We start from the raw sequence: 20,923 nt of genomic DNA, 5'->3' as shown, positions 1-20,923 counted from the left end.
CTCTGTGGAGCAGTGATTCTCATTGGAGTGGTGTGTGCAGCTCTGTGGGGGAGCAGTGATTCTCATTGGAGTGGTGTGTGCAGCTCTGTGGAGGAGCAGTGATTCTCATTGGAGTGGTGTGTGCAGCTCTGTGGAGGAGCAGTGATTCTCATTGGAGTGGTGTGTGCAGCTCTGTGGAGGAGCAGTGATTCTCATTGGAGTGGTGTGGCTTGTGTCTGATCAGAGAAAGCCCTGATCTAGCAGAATACATTACTAATTACACAGCCAATATCAAGCGGAACCCTTGCGATCTGAAGATATAAGCATGACACAATGCGATGGCAGTGATTAATTACCTTGTGAGGCAAGACAAGAACTTTTAATTAAACCCTTGGATAATGTTAGAAATATGCTTGTGTAGAGATGCATATCTGTACTCATCTTTTTTTTCTTTCATTCTCTGTGTTAATGTCTTTGATTAATTGCAGCAATTTTTTAAATAATCAGATGACACAGATACCACAGACGATAAAGTTTTTCAGTTAAAAAAGTGAGGGCTACACTGCCTTTATTTTAATTAGAATTACCATATTTGTTCTATGTGGAATGTCATACTAGTGTATGTGTCGCACACACAACGTCATTGTAGTCTTAGCAATAAGGATTTACTGAAGAATGCATTCCATCACCTGTTGCAGGGAGCACCTGTACCAGGATTCGTTTTGGTCTGCCCCCCTGTTCAGCACACTAAACCCTAGCTTACTGTTCTTTCTTCCTTTCCAGGTTACCATCACAGCCTGCCCTCATCCCCTTATTCCTCCGGTCCTGAAGGGCAAAGATTACCTCCCACGGGCACTTTATCCTCGGAGTTCCTGAACCACAGCAGCTCTGGGAAGGTTCTGCTTCTCATCTGCAACGCGGCAGGGTCGGGAGAGCAAGCGGTCAGGTAATCACAGTGCGTCCCCAGGACCACTGCCCCTGCTCATTGATGATGCAACTCATGCAGGTCCCTATTCACAAAGCGTTTACTCCATTAAACTTATTTCAAGAAAATCCTCCGTGTCGATGTCATTCCGTGCACAGAATTCCCAAAACCTTTGTTTAGTTTAGTTAAGTTTACCACAGTGAAAGCATAGCAAAGTGTAACAAAGCAGAGGTAAGCATTGTAAAGAATAGTGAGGTATGGTAAAGCACACTAATAAACAAGGCAAACCATGGTAAACTATGGTAAATGCATAACACTGGTGCTGTCGGTTTCCAAATGGATCAGTTTACACTGTTAGCCGGAACTCCTGGAAATGAAAGCAACGGGGTGAAAATTTGAAGCGGTTTTCTTCAATGCATTTTGCGCTGGGGAGCCCGGCACAAAAGCGCACACTGTTATAAGTTCATACAGTGCGTTTTTAGATTTGAGAATATCTCTGTTCAAATAAATGCTGTTGATCTTTAGGCATTTTAGGTGACAAAAAAAAGGTTCAATTCCAATGTCGAAAGTACCTGAATGCTGCAGGAGCAATATGAGACATATGAATAAGATGCAGGCTGCCTTGCCTAGCTCGAGACCAGGGGACTGACAGCTCCCCTTGAATCACACAGCTGTCAGAGCGGCTGCACCGCTCCTGGCAGGCTGAATATTTCACTGCCTTGAGTTGTTGAGCTGAGAAGCTGACAGTGCCAGGAGTTTTCCTTATTGTCTTTTATTAAATAGATAGCACGTGCTCTCTGAATTTCACTACAGCTTAACCCCTCTCACTGTGACGTGCGGAACAACATTTCTACTGGTAGAAAAAACACTACATGTTATACATCCAACAGCATCCCTATACCTTGACCTGTGACCATTGTGTAATGGTAAAAGAAGAGGGTAAATTAAACTTTTTGGAATTCCAGGCCCAGGCAGTGGCATGGGAGGCACCAAGGGTGTGTAGAGACTCCCTTAGTAGATTATGGGCATGTCAGGTGTGGTGGTCGTGCAGAATTGGGGGTTAAAGGTTAATCGGAAGGGATTCTGCCCATCGTTAAATGCGCCCGAGTCACTTGATATAATAAATTGGATTATGCCTCGGCTTTAACCCATGATAAAGCCAGGATTTGTTTATCACAATAGAGTAGGAGGGAGTAAACTCTATTCCTTTCATAAGAAGCGGGTAAACTCCATATTCCCCAAACTCCTTTTACCCACTTTTACCCTCGACTACACTACTGCCTGTGTCTTAAGTTGGCTGGCATTATCATAGTCATGTCACAGTTTGGTTTTCAGATTCACAAAACTTTAAGGAATGTACGTAAACAAACAATATATTTCAGAGATTTGTAATCTGTTATTTCATTGATTTGATTATGTTTCAAATGGAATGACATCCTTTTGAACAAGGATTTTTCCCAGCGTTGTTTCTGACGACTTCTTCTTCCTCTTCCTCTTCCTCTTCTTCCTCTGGAGTACTGTGATGCTGTTCTTTTATTGTAAACCTCAGTCTCTGGTTCAGAGTATTCCTGCAGCCAGATTCAATGGCCTTAACTGCTGGCAGTCCGAGACTGCTCGTTTGAACAATCTTCAATATTCATACACTGGCTAATGAGACCAAACTGCCCCGGCGCTGTGAATCTGAGGTCGCAGAGCAGCACAACTGCAGCCTTGCAAGCACGCTGGTCCCAGGAAACTGGGAGGGTTTTTTGTAGTGGAATTAAACTGGGTTATTGTGCTTTATTATTGTTGTTTAACCTTTAATACTAAACTTAGAAAAAGCAAGAAAGAAACAACTTCAGTGTGCTTCAGGGAAATGAAAGCACTGAGTTGTTTGGCGTTAGTTGATTATGGTTTCATAAAAGAGAAGTAAATACAGACCAGACTGGCAGCTTTTGTGTACAGGTCCGTAATTCAAACTAATGCCTTCACTGATAAGATGGAAGGAATAAGCAAAAAACTTAGAACATAAGAACATTAGAAAAGGCCATGCGGCCCATCAGAGGTCCTCCCTTGTTTAAAAGCAGTCTTTTTTTTAAATGATCCCGGAGTTTTAGATCCTACTACGTCACCTGGTAGGCTCTTCCATGCATTTATAACTGTGAATTTTTTTTTTTAAAAATGGCTTCCTTCTGTTCTAAACACACTTTTGCTCAGCTTGCATTCATGCCCTCTTGTTCTTCTCTCTGCTAAATTTGAAGTAGTGTCTTGAGTTAACGTTATCTATACCATTTGACTTTATAGACTTCAATCCCCTCTTTCCCTTAACATAGTTTCTCATTGTACTTCCTCATGATTGATTGACACTGAACCTGTTGCTCTGTGTCATTGGTACACAGCCCCAAGTAAAACTGCCACAGACCACCACCTGAGTCTGAGTGTCCTTCACACCTCTAAACACAACAGGGCTTGCATTCTTCACTCCAGTCCAAATCATTAAGCCAGTCTGCCTCATTAATCTTACTTTCCTTGCCAATTATTTTTGTATCTCCTCCAGCTACAGCATTTAACTTTTGATCAGCCTCTAACAAAAAGCTTTTGGGAGACTGCGAAAGTGTGTGTCTGCGTGGAGGGGAGGAGGTAGGATAAGTGAGAGAATAAAATAAATACATGAATGAACAAAAAAACACAGAAATGAATAAATAAAAAGACCGTTTGAAAACTTGCAAAGTAAGATTTGCATGCAGGATGTGCACCGATCGTGAGAGTCGAAGTTTGCTAATGAGCTGATGAGGCTGTTCGTGTGTGATTAAATTGCATTTGAAATGTTTACTCGAATCAAGTCCAGCGACGGGGGGCCTGTAGTGACAGTAGGAGTCCCACAAAAAGCATTTAAAGTTAATTTAGTGCAGCTGCATTCAGATCTGATTCACGTTTAGTGTCTGCATAGCCCATCAGTCTTTGCTGTCGAAGCATGCTGTCCATCATCATTAACATTTTTTTTTTTAGTGCTCTCTTTGACTATAATATATTTTAATAGGAAAACCACAATGAAATGTAGCTTGTCAAAGTGATAAATACAGGGAGCCTTACTGAGATATTACTGTATGTAGATGGAGATACAGAATCTGGATAATAGCTTCATTTTTTTCATATTCTTTCCTGTGGAAAGTCAAGCTTTTAGCTTAGGTGATTTCGTACTGGTTTTCAATAGGGTTTTAAACCACTAGCACATGTATGCAACTTATTATATTGTATAATACCTGTACCTACCTGTAAACATACTTGAAAATGGGACCAGCAAAGATTATCAGACCACACGGAATGGAAATTAAGAGTTTGTCATGTGCTAACTGAGGCATGCTTGTAAAAATCAGTCATTTTGCTCAGTGCACAGAAACATTCTATTGCTCCATTAAATTATAAACCCTGTTATAACAGTGATTTATGAAGGCACATCTAAGAAGCAGAAATGTGTAATAAGTGTTTGTTTTTTTCTGTTCCAGGTTCGGCCCGCCTTTCCTCATGAGAGAAGACAGAGCAATCTCCTGGGACCAGCTACAGCAATGCATACTCAGCAAAATGTATTATCTGATGATAAGCGAGGCACAGACGCAGGTATGTTTTACAGGGAGCTTCAAATCATTTTACTGGCTTCTTTTTCTACAGGTCTTACGATTGACAAGCTTGGAGATATGTCCATGTTTTCAAGTTTCGTTTTTAATAATATGCTGTGATTCCTGGTTATATCGCTGTTGAATCAAGACTCGCAAAATAAAAGCTATGAAGATCAATTAATTGATGAGCTTCAGCATCCCTAGTGAGTAGTGTGGTGCAGGCAGTAAGTTCGGACAATAATTACATTTCCAGCCATTGGCTAACAATCTCGATTAAGTCATGCTTTAACTCCCATTAGCTGTGACTGTCTCCCTACTAGCTTGTTCTTTCTCTCTCTCTCTCTCTTACCCTATTTTTCCTTTTTTTCTCAGCCTTGTTTCCACTTGGTTGCTTTTTAAATTAAAGCCATACCACTGCTCTCTCCCACAATAGATCTCATTATCCGATGCCCAGTTTAACTACCTGGAACTGAACACCCGCTGCCCCTGCATCTCTATAGGACATGTTTGTAAGAAAGAGAGAAGAACGAGAGCTCGATAGCAGTGGCGCTGAGCAGTACAATACAAAATCAAGACTAAACAAATTATGGATAAAATCACGACAATCGATTGCTCTTCTCACCCTAGCTGATATCAGCGGATATCTGTGAATTGTTTAATCAGCACTTTTCAACAAAATCGGCTCAGGAGCAACATTTGGGCTAAATACTACTGTGCTAGCATGTCAAAAGCAATTGAATATCAGTGCGTCCTATTCAGTGCTGAGCTGAAACCGCTGCAGGGGAAATGAGTTACAAATTCACTTTGCTGTTCACTGAATTACATGAGCTGTCAAAGGTTATTGTCCCTGTGAAACTTCAGAATGAAGCTTCTGTTGCACATGTGACACACATGCTGTTAAATAAGTTATCGGTATGAATTATTATCTATTATTTATAGAGATGCATTGTACACAATAGCTGTACAAAATGCTTTTATTTGAATGTTTGTATTGTTATACTCAGGAGAGCAACACGGTTCTATTGGTTCTACTTTTACCTTGTCAGCATTAAAGACCAGCTAAAATCAGATTCCACTGTATTACAAATCTTTCTGTCATCATTGCTTGACTGTAATTTCAATTTAGATTTGAACTTACCTTACTAATTTGTTGTTGCAAAAAACCTGGAAGTAAGAATTTCAAGAACACATTAAAATGATGAAAAAAAAAGTTTAACAATTAAAAAAAAAAAATAGACGAATTCTGGTTTGTTTATATATCATAATCGTTTGTTTATAAATCATAATCGTGAGCCGTCAGCGACAAAAATGAAAATTGAAAATTGAAACTTGGTTACAGCACAGGATCCTTTTCTAGACTTTTGCGGGTGCCCGTCAAAGGATCTGTGGGCGCTGTTTTCAGAGAACAATCCACTTTCGTTCTACCCTATTAGTCTAAGGACTCGATTAAAATACCAAGCAAACCGTGAACCTGGCGGTATGCTGGAGACGCACAGAACTGTGCAGCTTTACAAAATATGCAAAATCGACATGATGAACAAGAGGCAATGTGCAGGATTCTTTTGTGTCTGTGTGAGTGTGTGATTATGTGAAGGGTTTTATATTGTTCTTAAGCAGCCTTTGAAAAACAAAGCATGCATCATGTACTGTGTGCCTTAAGAAGCTAATTAATGCAACAAAGATTAGTTTAGTAGTTTTCTAAAAGTGCGATTGAGATAACACTCCTATACCGTAAGAGTCGCCTGGGCTTACAGTATTAACTTATTATAAATGTTCTTTAGGGCAAAGTAAAGTGGGAAATACATTTTTTTGTTTTAGGTTATTCGACTAGAGTAACGTTGCTGGAATGTTCAGGAATCGGGCCCTTTGATTGACTGAGAGGCACCTGATGATTTCTGTTAAGTGATTATGCAATGTTAGACATGTATAAACGTGGAGGGTATGTTACACACCACGGAGCTCCATCCCTACGGGTGTCTCTCTTCAAACAGATAGCTCTCTGTGCCGGCACATTTCCACGCACCAGGCAGGTCTACGTTGCGTGCACTGCCACAGCCATCTTCCCCTAAGTAGAGCGTCTTGGAAGAGGACTAAAAGACCGGGCAGCCTGCACAGAGCAGAGAATGCAGTAACAGGATTTCACTGTGAGCACACATTAGAGCTCCTGTTCTCGTTCTTCATCTGTCAGCTCCGATATGAAACCAAGTAGCCTGACAGTTTTTGAAATGAAAGGTTTATATTTAGACACCCCACCGCGACGGCAGTCTCCCTTCTCCTAATCTGCAGTTTATCGGGCATTAAACCTGATACGCTGATAAACCAGACATTGATTATTTGCAAACGTCATACTTTTTACATATCTGAAATGAGCAACCATGATTGCTACTGAATGTTACACAAATGGTTGATGTGAACAGTTTATAATGCTTGTTAAGGGAACTGTCTGAACACAACTAAATGACAACAATGAACCCATTTAACCTGTTACATTCACACAGAGAAACTCTGCAAAAAGACATGCACGATTCACTGATTATCAGTCACAGAGGAAAGTCTATCAGTGTTGATTTCCCCAGCTGTATTCACCATGCTTTCTTATGGTTTCTACGCTGCTTCCCATCATTTACTATGCTGTATGACTAGTATGTTTGAATAAGTTGCTGTGTATGGATCAAGTTCAATTCACACCCACATACAGATAGACATCTTAAACCAAGGTGTGCCACGTCATGCCCTGTGTTTTGTTGCAGGCAAGTGTTAAATGAATTTCTGGAGTGCCTGTTGAAAAGCCTATCTAAATTGTGTTTAATTAAAATTTGTAGACATTCAGTTATCTTCAGGGGTCAGTCCCCTGTCCTAGTTAACAGCGGAAGCTGCCACCACAGCCAGGGGAACCCAAGATGACGCGATAGATAATGTAGCTGCCAGTCCACTAATAAGGAATGAGTCGGAAAGCATTCCGTTGGATTGCTGTTTTCCGTATGCTGATAGCACGCCGAAACTAGATTAATTACCCTTCTGCCTCTGTCGGTTTCATTGGCTTGTGTACGAGAGAGTAAAGAAAATAATCCCAGGGATTTAGTAACACGGTTTAAAGAATTTCCCAGCCAGATGGGAAGGCCGGGGCTTGTAAAAGTGAGTGACAGCTAGGGCCCTCCGTTCTTGAACTCGGCACCAGCCGACTAAAGTACACCTGTCACTGAAGCTCAAGTGGCACGCTGGTTTCTAAGCCTGAGCTGCAGTGCTGCTCTCTGGAACTGTTTCAGATTTTTTCCGTGAAGAAGGACAGCTGGCACCGCAGTATGGCAGCTCCTCGCTTGCCATGCTCGGGTGATTCTGTGCCAGTGACCTGCTACCAAGTCCCTCTAGTTTTCAGCCTGTCGGTCTTGAGTAAAAACCAGAAGTCTAATTTCCCCCAGTATCATTAATTACAGATCGCCTCAGACGAGAGGTCATCAAGGCTGTGTTTTCACTGTGGATGCCAGCCAGCGTGTAAATTGCATCCTTTGTATGGATCACACCCTGTCTTGATGCAGGCTTTTCTTTTGCAATCTGTTATGGAAGTAGGTTAATACACAAGGTTGGATCTGTGGACTGCCTGCTTTGGGCACAAGAGAACCAGCTGAGAAGGAGAGAAGGAGGAATTGCATGGTTTTTGCTGTTCCATTTAAAGATGCTGCTTCACATAGCGTAATTCGGTTTGCCTGCACCTTGAAAACCGGGATGCGGTTGTCTGGATGAGCCACTCAGTTTTAGATGAAGGCCACCTTCCTGGAATTAAGCAAACTATTACACAGATGCTGAAAACTATTATCTAATGGATCAGAGGGAGTACAGCCACCTCAGACACAGCTATTGGGAAACATCATGTCTGTGGTGGTGATGTGCATGATTTAATTATGTAGTTATGGAGCTTGTTTCTCTATTATATATTTCTAAGCACACAGACCCCTAATCACGAAGCTATAACTCACAAGTTACAGTATTTAAAAATGCTGATTCACACTTAGTAAATCATTTTTAGTTTACTTGTGTTTTTAAGCTGCATCCAGGCCGCCTTTGGTGCCCATTAGTTACAATACTACCTTAAATCACAGCCGAGCATTACAGTACTGCCTTAAATGAAGTTTGTTATGGTGACCCTGCTGGGAGAGGTTGGACTTGCAGCAGCAGGGAGTTGTCAGAATACAGTGGAACGTCACATATCCGACTGTCACATAACCGTTCTTATCAATTAATCGCCTTGTTAAATAAATAAATAAATAAATAAATATTAAAAGTAGGCTACGAGAGTAATGGCATTGGCAGCAAATGCAGCTTCCACAATGGAAACAGAAAGAAAGCGTTATAGCAATCAGCCTTTTGGTGCATTCCCCTTTAAGAGAGATGGGCTGTGTGCGTGTGTCAGTCAGCTGCGTGTAGCAGTGACGTTTCAATACACCAGTCGAGAAAGCTTTTTTTTGTACAATGTGTTTATATGATGGAGCGCACACTTGCAGATGTTGGCAGCATGTTGTTGTAGCTTTTAAATGCATTTGAATTAAACAAAGCAAGCATCATAAACGCAATGCTTACTGGCCATTTGTTTAAAATAGCCGAAGCAATATTCAAACTGAGCTGCTTATCGGTTGTTGGCAATATCAAGAAAAAGCGCAAAGTACCAGAGATCTTAAAAAAGCAGAACCAGGGAGGCAGGGACTTCTAGAGTTAAGAAAGAAGCCATCAGTTGCAGGTTACTGTACATTTACCATTTGTTTTGTATTTTTTGTTTTTAAAAAGTTTTGCATGGAGATGGCTTATATCAAAGCGCATAGCAACACTGTGTATTTGTAGCCTAATTAATCTTGTTTACGTTTGCTTACTTTTAAAGCAATAATGTCCCCATGTTTAGAGCAGTTTGTGTGGTGTTTTTGTTAACTAACCTATTTATGGATGTGCAAATGCTTTTTCTATAGATGTTCGCAAATCCGACTTTTTCACATGTCCGCCTATACCCAGTCCACAGGGGGTCAGATATGCGACGTTGTACTGTATGCCAGTAATGGTTAGCAGTGTGTGTGAATATGGAGATGTTCCTTTCACAATTCAAAGTCCCCTGACAGGGCTAGAACTGGAGAGCAAAGCTGAGTGCAGACACTCTGGTGAGGCAGCGCTGGCACTTTTAAAAGGCTATCGTTTTAGACTGCAAAGCCCATCACATGCACTACCTTTGATGCAGTTTCTTGGGTAGCATCTCTGCTCTGCCCTGGACCCATATGGGTGATTATCCTGCGATTCAGATGATTAACTAGGAGGGATTTTAAATAGCAGATTGGTGGGATTAAATAACTTTCAAATGTCATTTAAAGTTCTGTTGCTCCAGTACTGAGTTGTCAGTTTTCTCTAAATGTACCTTTACCTGGCTTGGAGCTTGCTTTGAGATTCACTGGAGATCCAAACTACCTGCACTGAGCAGCTGTCCTGTGTTCGTCTTCGCTGTTCCCTTGTCAGCACGGGGGCTGGTAGCAGTGAGCTGAGCCTAAAAATAATTGGCTATTCTAAATTGGGAGAAAATGATAAAAAAAGAAAACTATTGACGACCACTAAAAAAAAATCTAAAAAAACTATCTGACTACGTTTTGAAATAACAAATAACGCCCCAAGTACCGAAGAAGGTTAATTAAATCGTTTAAAAATAATTCATTCTTTTCAAACAAAAGTCAGCTATCACTGATGGAGACATGTGACTCCTGGAGCCTAAGAAACACCTCACACAGCAAATTAGAATTTTGTACATGATCAATCTAGATTATTACAAGAGTCGGCTTTGCTTTCTACTACTTAATTCTGTCCCCCCTTTTTTTTTTCTTTTGCAATTTACATATCCGGCCTGGTTCTTTCTCTTTGTAAGATATGAAATAGAAAAAGCTTTAGGGAGCTGTTTCATATTATTCATCAGAAAATAATCTCTTAATGGGATTGTCCACCCAGTCAGTCAGTTTTTAAGCATTCGAATCTGTGGTGTGCTTTCTCTATTCTACTAATACATGAGCAATATCCTGCGAGTCTTGAAACTGGCTTTAGTTTAAGTATAATTAACAATTGTGTTTTGTCAGCTTTGTTCTGTGCACTGAGTTAAAAAATTCATTAACTCACAGTATTTGGAGTTGTATCATTATTAAAGGGTTTATTTACCTGGAGCAAAACAGTATTTAAAAACATAGATGCCACTCTACTAAATAAAGTCAGTGGTTTCAAATAAATACAATCTATGGGGGGGTGGTTGGCCCATTCTTGGTTCACACATTCTTGGTTCACACATTCTTGGTTCACACATTCTTGGTTCACACACTTTTTCTTTGTTCCTGTTCTAGAATGTTGGGGTTCTGTTCCGAATCCGTGTGGTGGGAGGATCCATCACTTGCAGCTACCTCTCCCCCCAGGACAGCCAGCCTCTCTACCACCCCGCAGTGGACAGGTAGGACACAAACTTTTGAAAGGGTTGAAGGAGAGGTTGAGCGAATATTGCAATGCAAAATGAAACAGTGTTTTGCTCTGGCAGATGATGCTGCTCAGTGTGTGATAAATCCATTAGAAGGGAGTGCAATCTGATTGAATCCGGAATTAAGTTCTTTGCTTCTCAGTGCTCTGGCAGAAAAGGGATTAGATGTATTTAGTTTTAATAAGGCTGTTTGATAATTAACGTACTTGATAATGATGTCATCCGAAGAGCATCTCAAGAGTATTAAAGTACATGCCGTTGTGTGGCCTGAAATACCCTTTCAGTGGGTGTGAATGAGCTTTGCATGCAAAGCCCATACTTATGTTCACCTTTCTGCAGCAAAACCGGAATATTAATAAATGTAGTTTCATTAACATGCAGATTTCATATATTCGGTGAAGGTTTTTCACTTTACATTTTCCGTCTCTCTTTAATAAGTTACAATGCTTCCCTATGCTTTAGCATGCTTTCACTGTGCATTATTACACTTTGCTATGCTTTTACTAGGGGAAACTTTTATAAGGGACATTGCACTGCAAAACCTTTTCATTTGAGTCTGGACTGCAATCGGTTCTGCTTAAACACTCACAAAATTGGCCAAGTCAGTACAGCAGTGCGTGAAATTGCCATTACTTTGAAGACTTGCCTGAAAGCATTGCTATTATTCAGACCATGGGTGTGTGAGAGGCTCCAGTAACACATTATTAATATAAATGATTCAGGGCTCTTGAAAAAATGAAGTCAGATATAAAGTTTGAAACAATAAATAACCTGAGACGCGTCATTTTTAATTATAGTTTCATATGTCTGTCTTACTACTCAGCAGTGTAGTACATATGTCCACGTAGCAGCTAACTCCAAGCAGCTTTGTGCAATTGTAGTAATGTCTAAAAAAATTCAAGGACCTGGCCAGGTTATTACAGAATTGTCTAGTTATAATGTTATTGATTTTGTCGACCATGTGTATTCCTGGCTCCTGAGTTTCTCTCTAACTCAAAGGTCTTGAGTTCTGGCAGTCTGAGACTCTTAACTTGAAGAGTTTTAAGCCCTCAGGAGCAGCAATGCTTCTGAGAGGACAGGTGAAGCATGCTGCTTGATTCACACGCCAACCCGCTCACCAGGGCACACTGACAGACTGGGTTTATTGTATAAAGCTGCAGCTAAATATAGGTTTGAAACCTGCACTGCCTCTGAGACTCCAGTTATAATTGTACTGTAAACGTCATCAGACTGCAATACATGTTAGCAGGTTAGCAGGGCCAGGTTGAAACAAAAAACACAAAATTCACTGCTTAGGTTTGCTGGGAAGAGAAGCAATTGACTAAACAGTGGGAACAGAGATCTGCCATTGATCGTCAGTCTCCCTAAGCCAGTAATTAAGATAGATAGATAGATAGATAGATAGATAGATAGATAGATAGATAGATAGATAGATAGATAGATAGAGAACTATTCTTGTTTTGAATGGGCTGCTGAATCCCACGTCAAATCCTAGCTGGTGAGGTGGTGATGTGTGTTGAGTGGATATTAGTTTACTTCACCCTCCACACAGCAACCCAAGCTGGCAGACTTTTTCTCTAAATGTAGCCCTGCATCCTGGTAGAAACCTGACACCTTGTGGCCACTGCCTGCCTCTGTCCTGTTCTTATCATCTTGTTTAAAATACCCGTAGCTAGATGAATTTTAATGTTCGCTGGCAGTGAAGTGCTGTTCACAGAGCCCAGCTCTCGACACTACAGCGCTGTGTAATCTTTTCAAAACCCATTGTTCCCGTTGTGTCTCCGCAGAGCGCTGAGGTTCTGTGGGCTGGGTGGACCCCCGCATGTGAAGTTGGTGATTGAGTGGGATCACAAGGCCAAAGACGGGTGAGCATTGCAGAGTGCTGGTCAGGGAGGGTGGTGAGCATTGAAGAATACAGCCTTGTCCAGTGAAGGACAGCCAGCTTGTCCATTGAAGGATAGCCAGCTTGTCCAGTGAAGGACAGCCAGTTCCTTTCCACACAAGCAGTCACTCTAGTTTTTAATTAACTCTGATATTTTTTGAAAGGTGAAAGAGAGAGAGAGAGAGAGATGGAGAGAGATGGAGAGAGACGGATATAGAGGAAAGTCCTCTCCGGCTGGCTACAGTGTCTCTGACCGCTCCTCTGATTTTCTCTGTGTCTCGTCAGTTTGTTTGGGAACATCCAGGAGGAGGTGGTGCAGGACGCGGAGAGCGTGCGGGCCCAGCAGCAGCAGCACCAGCAGCAGCACAGCTGCACCCTGGATGAGTGCTTCCAGCTCTACACCAAAGAGGAGCAGGTCTGTCTGTCTGTCTGTCCACTCTGCCCAGACTAGTCTCCCCGTGTATCTCGGTACAGTCACTGCTTGCCAGTCTGTCAGTCTGAATTCATGTTTGTCTGTTTGGTCTTTAAATCTCTTTTACTATCTCTTTATCTTATTATATATATATATATATATATATATATATATATATATATATATATATATATATATATATATATATATATATACCACCCCCTACGCTGCCTCCCTCTACAGAGACCCCGCTGTGCTTCCTGGCAAGCCTTATTGAAAGTTCTCTCTGCGTACCTGTATTTTGTCATAGCCACAGGGAGCTTACAGTTGTTCATTAAATCGTAACCTGAGGCCCAAGCATTTTATAGGCACATGTTACTATTGTGGCACTTCTTTTTCTTTTCTTTTGTTCAATACGTTTTGTGATAAAGGGCTGGTGGTGTGTGTGCATGTGCATGTGCGTGTATGCGTGTGTGCGTGCGTACATGCGTGTGTGTGTCTCCCTCTCTCTCTCTCTCTCTCTCTTTCTTTTTCTCTCTATCGTTGTTTCACAAACACACAGCACCCTGACATCTGTCATCAGAAACACATACAGTACTTGCTGACCAGATTGTTCCTGGGCTGGACTCATGTGGTAATAGGGGCTCCTGTAGTCTAGTTTTGTCAAAACCCTGCATCAATCCTCCTAGTTGGCTTATTTCCATTCTGTCTATGGCAACACAATAAGGCAAACAACATACAGGATTTTTTTTAATGGTATTTGCAACATGTTCAGACAAACTTTTTATTCAGACAGACAGACAGACAGACAGACAGACAGACAGACAGACAGACAGACAGACAGACAGACAGACCACTGTTGTACGGATCAGTAAAGTGTTTTCCCTGTCCCTGCTTGGCCCCCCAGCTTGCCCCGGACGATGCCTGGAAGTGCCCCCACTGTAAGCAGCTGCAGCAAGGCATGGTGAAGATGAGCCTGTGGACCCTGCCTGACATCCTCATCCTGCACCTGAAGCGCTTCCGGCAGGTCGGGGAGCGGCGCAACAAGCTGTCCTCGCTGGTGCGCTTCCCCCTCACCGGCCTTGACATGACTCCTCACATGGTGAAGAGGAGCCACAGCTCCCGGAACCTGCTGAGCCCCTGGCCGTCATGGAAACCGCCCCAGCAGCACCATGACTTCCTGTACGACCTGTACGCCGTGTGTAACCATCACGGGGGCATGCACGGCGGCCACTACACAGGTGAGACACGCTGCGCTCATGCCTGTTACACATATGTAGAATTGTAGTTTAATAAAAGAGGTAATAGCAAAACACAGCGTGGTGAAGCATAGGCAAGCAGGGTCAATGACAGAGAGGGATGGTAAAGTGTGGAAATACCATATCAGTTCATAGAAATGCATGGAAAACACGCAGTGGATAACGGTAGAATACTTTGTATGAAAATGAAAATACCGCCGTACACCGTGGTACAGCGTTCCCTATGTGGTGGCAGCTCTTGTGCTACCATCAGTAGCACCATCCCGCAGTACAGAATCCCTGCATTGTCATTGCAGCTTACTGCAGGAACTCCGTGGATGGCCAGTGGTACAGCTATGATGACAGCAGTGTGGATCTCATTCCAGAGGAGGAGGTGAGCACCAGAGGAGCCTACATCCTCTTCTACCAGAAAAGGAACATCATTCCACCCTGGTCAGCCAGCAGCTCTGTCAGAGGTGAGCATGGCTTTAGTTTAGTACAGGGGTGATCTGCTTGCCGGATGATCTCGTCTGTAACTGACAGCATTATCTGTATCACGCTCTCTTCCTGTAATACGCCTCTACTGCATAACTTCTTCTTTTCCTCTCTTTTGTAGTCTCTTCACTGACACTGCTTCAGGCTTTCAGTTTGTTCAACTGATTAAGCATGTAGAACGTCTCAAAAAATGAAAGTGGGTCTAAGAGGCTGGGCGTTAACTGGCGACTGCATATACTGCAAGCGAGCCAGCTCTTATAAAGTTTCCCCATCGTAAAAGCATAGCAAAGTGTAATACATCACAGTGAAAGCATGGTAAAGCATAGATGTGCATTGTAACACCCAGAGAGGTATGGTAAAGCATAATCAAAGAAAGCCATAGTATAACCGTGGGAAAAGCATGGGAAAACTGCCAAAAAACAACAGAAATGAAATCGTTTTAACCATGAGAATTACTCCCTAACTGAAATGCAGTGTAAGCCTGATCGAAGGGGCAGTCCATCGGTTTTCATTGTCAGGCCCTTTCTCTTGGTCCCAGGCTCCACAAGCTCCTCGATGTCGGATCACTGGCTGATTCGCCTGACTGAAGACAGTATGAGGGGGAGCATGGCCTCCAGAGCGTCCATGAGCTGCGTCTCCCCACCAGGCTCCCCCGAATCACCCGTCTTCCAGGACGAGCCGCTCAAGGAGGAGAGAGGTAGAGAGCCAGCCAGCGGAATTCACATCTGTGTCTGCATTCAAACCAGATTCTCAATGGATGTCAAAAGGATTACACAAAGCACGCACACTAGTTTAAACTGATGCGTTTAAGTTTAATTAAGTTGTATCTTATCCATTATAACTGATATGGAGGAGTATGGTACAGTAGGTGTCTTTTTAGTGCCATTTATGAGGTTGAAATTACCAAAAATGTTACCCATATGCCCAGGTCATTTTCATTTAACGATTATAATATATGCACCATCTTAAAATGCAAAAACGTATTTTATTGCAAAATGTTCTAAAATGAAAGCGGTACAGTTCTATCTGCTTTGGGAATACCCTCAATACACTTGAGTATTTGCCAAACAGGTCAGTTAGTGGCTTGGCTGAGTCCTCCCAGAGACGATGTATTGCACTGCAGCACTGTAGCACACATGATCTCAGCCTGGCATTTTAACATCATTGCTCAGTTCTTCAAGTTCTAAATTAGGTTCCATTCTGTCACCAGCATGACTTTCACTGGCCAATAACTGTGTGCAGCAGTGTATTAAAGGCATCTCATTAAAATCTCAGGTGGACCGCAGGTTATGTAGGGAATTCAAAAGGGGCATGGATTTTTTTAGCCAGCAGCTCAGAGATTAACTCTTTAGGTGCCAGGTTTATACCACGAATAGTATTAAAAGCAGCACAGTATAATATCTATAAGGAAAAGATCTGCAGCCATGCATTGGAAATCAGCCCTGTTGGTAGCATCAATACCGGGAGTTGTTTGAGGAAATGCCTGAGCTCTGTCTGTCGTTCGTTTCAGGAGGATTTGACACCAGACCCATTGTTCGCGGCATCCAGGGAAGGAGCGTCAGCATGCGGACGCCGACCAAAACCAAGGAGAGCATCACCAAATCGCTGCCCCTGCGCTGGTCCTTTGGAGCCAAGGAGCGACCCAAGCCAGTCCCAGGGGAGCTGGTGGAGTACTTGGAGTCGGGGCGCAGACCCAGATGCACGAAAGATTCCATCGTTCCCCTGATGACGGTCAGCACTGATGAGAATGGTGTGCCGGCAGGGGAACCACAGCAGGCGTCTGTCAACCCTTCCAGGAGAGTGAGTATGGGCTGCATGGGGAGGACCAACGAGGAGCCTCCAAACCCCTCAACCAAAGTGCCGGAGGGACAACAAAGACAGCCGCCCGCCAACGAGAAGACCAGCACCTTGCGGAGGAGCGGCAAGCTAAAGGAAGACAGCACCTTGACCATGAGAGGGTCAAAAAAGACAGCCAGCAAAGCAGAGTCTGTCACCAGCTTGTGTCAAGGAAGGCCTGAAGACCTCCAGCCTAACGGGGCCCGGAGGAGCTCCAGCGGGGGGTTCCAGTCCTACAGCCAGGAGAACACCCTGAGGAAAAGCAAAGGTCAGTTTGGGAAAAGCGGGGATCAAGAGCCGCGATCACTGGAGGAAGGGAGGGGAAGGAAGAGCGAAGACACGAAGACGAGTGAGGGGAAGTTCTCCATCTTTAAAAGCAGCTTCCTAAAGAAGGACTCCAAAAAGCCCAGGGAACCCGAGACGTACCGGAGCGCTGAAATGGTGAACGGGTCATCAAGGACGTCTTTGTCCAACGGGACGCTGAACAGGGTGACGCAGGGCAAAGTTAACGGGGCTCCGGGCAGCAGGTACAAGGAGGAGCTGCCCAACGGCAGGGTCAGCCAGTCAGCTGTGGACATCAACCGCTCACAGAGCTCATCCAACATACAGAGCAAGGGGGACCTGGCCTTGAGGAGAACTGCCTCTCTGCACAAGAACGGACTGGCCCCCCAGCAGCCCAGGAGTGTGCACGCTGAAAAGCATGACTACGCCACCTTGCAGAGAACAAGGTTCTGCACCACGTCTCTGGGCAGAAAGAAGTCAGTGCCTGAATCGAGCTTCTGAACCGCAAGACATGCAAGAGTGTCAGTATGAAGCAGTCGAACCTCCGCACATGCTCCTTCATGCTTTTTATTAGAGAGGGATGCACTGTTTCTTTCCAGAGGTATCAAGTGGACTGCACTTACTGTACATTAGTAACCTTCTCACCCTCTCTCAAAGAAAAACATGTGGGTGCTTTACCATGACTCCTAAGAGAGTTCAGTGCTCTAGAACACATCTGCACAGTCGTAATTGAAAAGATAATGGTGATTGAATTGACGCTTGTTTCACTGTGTTTTGTGGGTATTATTAATCTTTAAATATCACAGATATGTATCCAGGGAAAACGTGATGTTGTTGTGGAGTAAGGGAGTACGATCTAGGGGGCGTGAATGATCGAGAAGGGATTTAGAAGTGTCGGTGGAATGTAAAAGCAAGTGTTATTGAGCCTCATTCCATTCATCTTTTTTCCTGAGGGGGAAAAAAATTTACATTCAGGGGAAATTATAAATTCTTTAAATAAACAGAGCAAATCGGGAGCAGTCGTAGTTATTTGGGTTAATGTTGCGTAATATGAGAACTTACCATTTCGACAAATGAGTTTCTTATTTCCACTAATAGAAAAGTAGAGCTTCACAGTGGAACAGCATGCAATTACATGCTTTCTTGCACAGACATTTTAGATTAGGAAAAAGTGGCAGAGAAAATATGTGTAATAGCAAAGGAGAATTCTATGCAGATATGGAAATAAAATAGCAGGAGGGGGTCTGTCTCTATGTTATGTGTAGCAGGGAGAAATTGAACCCAGAATGAACCGCTCACCACAGGGTCAGAACGTCTGTGGCTGCTTAATCAAGGGGCCTCCATCATTTACTTGCATCCTTCCAGGGCACATTTTTCATGTGCATAATGTTAAACTAATGATGGCAGTGCATATCCATCACACTGCAGATAGCACCTTTCCCACTTTATTCATCCCCTCAGCTTGAGATCATTTCCTGTGCAGCCCGGGGGAATTGTGTTACAGTTTTAACTTTATATAAAACCTGTAGATCTGCAGAATGCAAACAGACTGTCTAGCAATGGAGTGGCCTTTGTAAATAAGTATGATTGTAAGATGAAAAGACCAAAACCACATGTCTTACACTCGCAAAGCATCCATGGAATACTCCCATTTATTACTGTAAATAAGAGGAATATAATAATTATAGCAGGGGTGTCCAGTAACAGTCTTGGGGGGGGCATTCCACTCCAGGTTTAACAGGTGAATGAATTAACTACTTTAGGGTCTGGAGTGAGGTTTAATTGGTTCAGTTAAATGATTTAGAAAATAGTTGAAACACATACCAGAAGTGGAAGGGCCAACACTGGACAGCCCTGAATTATAGAAAATAAAAGTACTCTCAGTACTCCCTGTGCCTGCTTCACTCACCCATTTGTACGTGACAAGTACCAATCACCAATTGTTTACCAAAATGAGCACCTGTAGAACGAATGAGTGAATGAAGGAGTTACATTGTGAATACGTGAGATAAAGATGTTTTTATATGACCTTGACCAAGGTCCTTCTTTTGTGAGTTGTAACGGTTTGCTATGGAAGTGTCCTAGCACAGATATGAAATTACATTGACAACAAAGGTTTGTACTTGGCTATAGTCTCTGTTTTACATAATATACTGTTTTATTTTTAATACTGCAAATAAACACATTATTTATCACAACATATGCCTTTGTGTTTTGTCCATAACACATGGTAGTCCTTTTAAAATATCAAAACAGGTAACAGTGAACATAGAAAATAGAAAATTGCATCACAGGGTAATGCTATATAAGAGTTAGCTGTGTCTTCAATTGAAGGTTGTACAGGGACAGTAAGTTTAAAATCAATACAGTGTTTCTGTTTTATTGGCCTGAAAGGAAAATGGGTAGTTATATTGAGAATTTGATTTGTGCAGCTACTGGCAGCAAGGATCATCATTGATTCGTACCAGTAAGAATGCTACTGGTAGTAATGTTAGCCGCAGCGAGGTCCCTATTGGTGCAGGTAACTTATCCGCGCCTAACACTCACATTTGCAATAATAAAATGCTTCCTGAACAATTTGCAGTATACAACTATGTCCACTAGATGGAGCTGGAGTACAGTGCACACATCATCCTTCCAATCAATGTGACCCACAGCCTTTCATGAGGGCTTGTAATAACACTTACTGATTTAATAGTTTGTTGAGCAATGCGTGTTGTTTTATAATATATAACAATTGTATTTTCTTCCCTTCAAATGATTTTATATTTTTAAACTGGCTACTTTGTTGCAGTATACATTCTATATTCCGTATTGAATGACCATGAGATGACTAGAATATACATGCATTTGGGATGTATTGAACATTCAGAAATACATGACTTCTAATGAATGTATAATCAATACTGTACTTAAATAGTTATTACAAAGATATTGGTCTTACTATAGAGTATTCAAGTTCATAGGAATATTATTGCTATGTGAAAAAATGAAAAAAACAGAAAACAAACCTCAGGGTTTTCACAGAAATACGTAAACTTTTTTTTTTTTAATGAGATTTTCCATCATCGCTTATTTTCAACAAACTCACTGTTTCAGGTGGGATGAAAGTGTTGGGGCACAAACCTAGAGCATCCCTAGTTGTCATTTGTATCTTGACCTCTTTACAGAAATTCCACCGTGCTCAGGCTTGCTCAGAGACCGTCTAAAAGGGTTAAGTGTGCTGGGTGTGACTGTTATTAAACATGGCAAATATCCATCGGGGCAAAAACAGAAATAAGTTATTTCAATTTAATTTCTTTTAACACAGTAAACATTATCTTAACTTCATATGTAGTGCAGGTGTTGATCCATACACAATGTCATGCTAGCTCTGAGTGTGATAAATAATGTGTGCAGTGTTACATATTGCATGTCACTCACAGTCTTTGTAATTGTTTTTGTGTTGCTAGGATATGGTCATTAGAGTTGCATATTATATTAAGCATCCATCTGAAAATATTCATCAGCTACATTCAAATGAATGAATTTAGCATGGATATGTACGTGGTGTTTAATTAGGTCTATAATTAAGTTCAGGAACAGTCTCTCTGATTGTAAAACAAATCCATTAAATTCCGAGACAATTGCAAGACAATGCGTGATGATCACATGTTGAAAACGGGATTGTGAATGAAGTGAGTGGCAAAGACGTGGCTTCAGTGTGTGTTGATTGCGCATTATGTACGATGTTTGGATAAGGGAGCTTGTGTTCTGGAACCCTTTTGTTACACTGCAGCAGGTTGAAGTTAAAGTTC

The 20,923-nt window shown here is 42.2% G+C and overlaps 1 protein-coding gene across 3 annotated transcripts in view; it reads left to right on the top strand.

Moving 5' to 3' along the window:
- The window catches only part of LOC117422899 (ubiquitin carboxyl-terminal hydrolase 43-like), a 77,029-nt gene extending 57,705 nt beyond the window's left edge, over nt 1–19,324 (top strand). For 2 of the 3 annotated variants that reach the window (XM_034038131.3, XM_058989752.1), the window contains 9 exons: nt 763–925; nt 4,390–4,501; nt 10,854–10,957; nt 12,769–12,846; nt 13,149–13,278; nt 14,183–14,516; nt 14,831–14,989; nt 15,547–15,705; nt 16,519–19,324. In XM_034038131.3, the coding sequence (XP_033894022.3) occupies nt 763–925; nt 4,390–4,501; nt 10,854–10,957; nt 12,769–12,846; nt 13,149–13,278; nt 14,183–14,516; nt 14,831–14,989; nt 15,547–15,705; nt 16,519–17,627 (2,348 nt within the window). In that variant the 3' untranslated portion in view covers nt 17,628–19,324. The remainder of the gene's footprint in view (nt 1–762; nt 926–4,389; nt 4,502–10,853; nt 10,958–12,768; nt 12,847–13,148; nt 13,279–14,182; nt 14,517–14,830; nt 14,990–15,546; nt 15,706–16,518) is intronic. The other variant, XM_034038132.3, reaches the window with a different exon arrangement.
- The last annotated feature ends 1,599 nt before the right edge of the window (nt 19,325–20,923 follow it).

The sequence above is a fragment of the Acipenser ruthenus genome, chromosome 17, assembly GCF_902713425.1.
Source record: "Acipenser ruthenus chromosome 17, fAciRut3.2 maternal haplotype, whole genome shotgun sequence".
Lineage (NCBI taxonomy): Eukaryota > Metazoa > Chordata > Actinopteri > Acipenseriformes > Acipenseridae > Acipenser > Acipenser ruthenus.
This window is presented reverse-complemented; position numbering and strand designations above follow the sequence as displayed.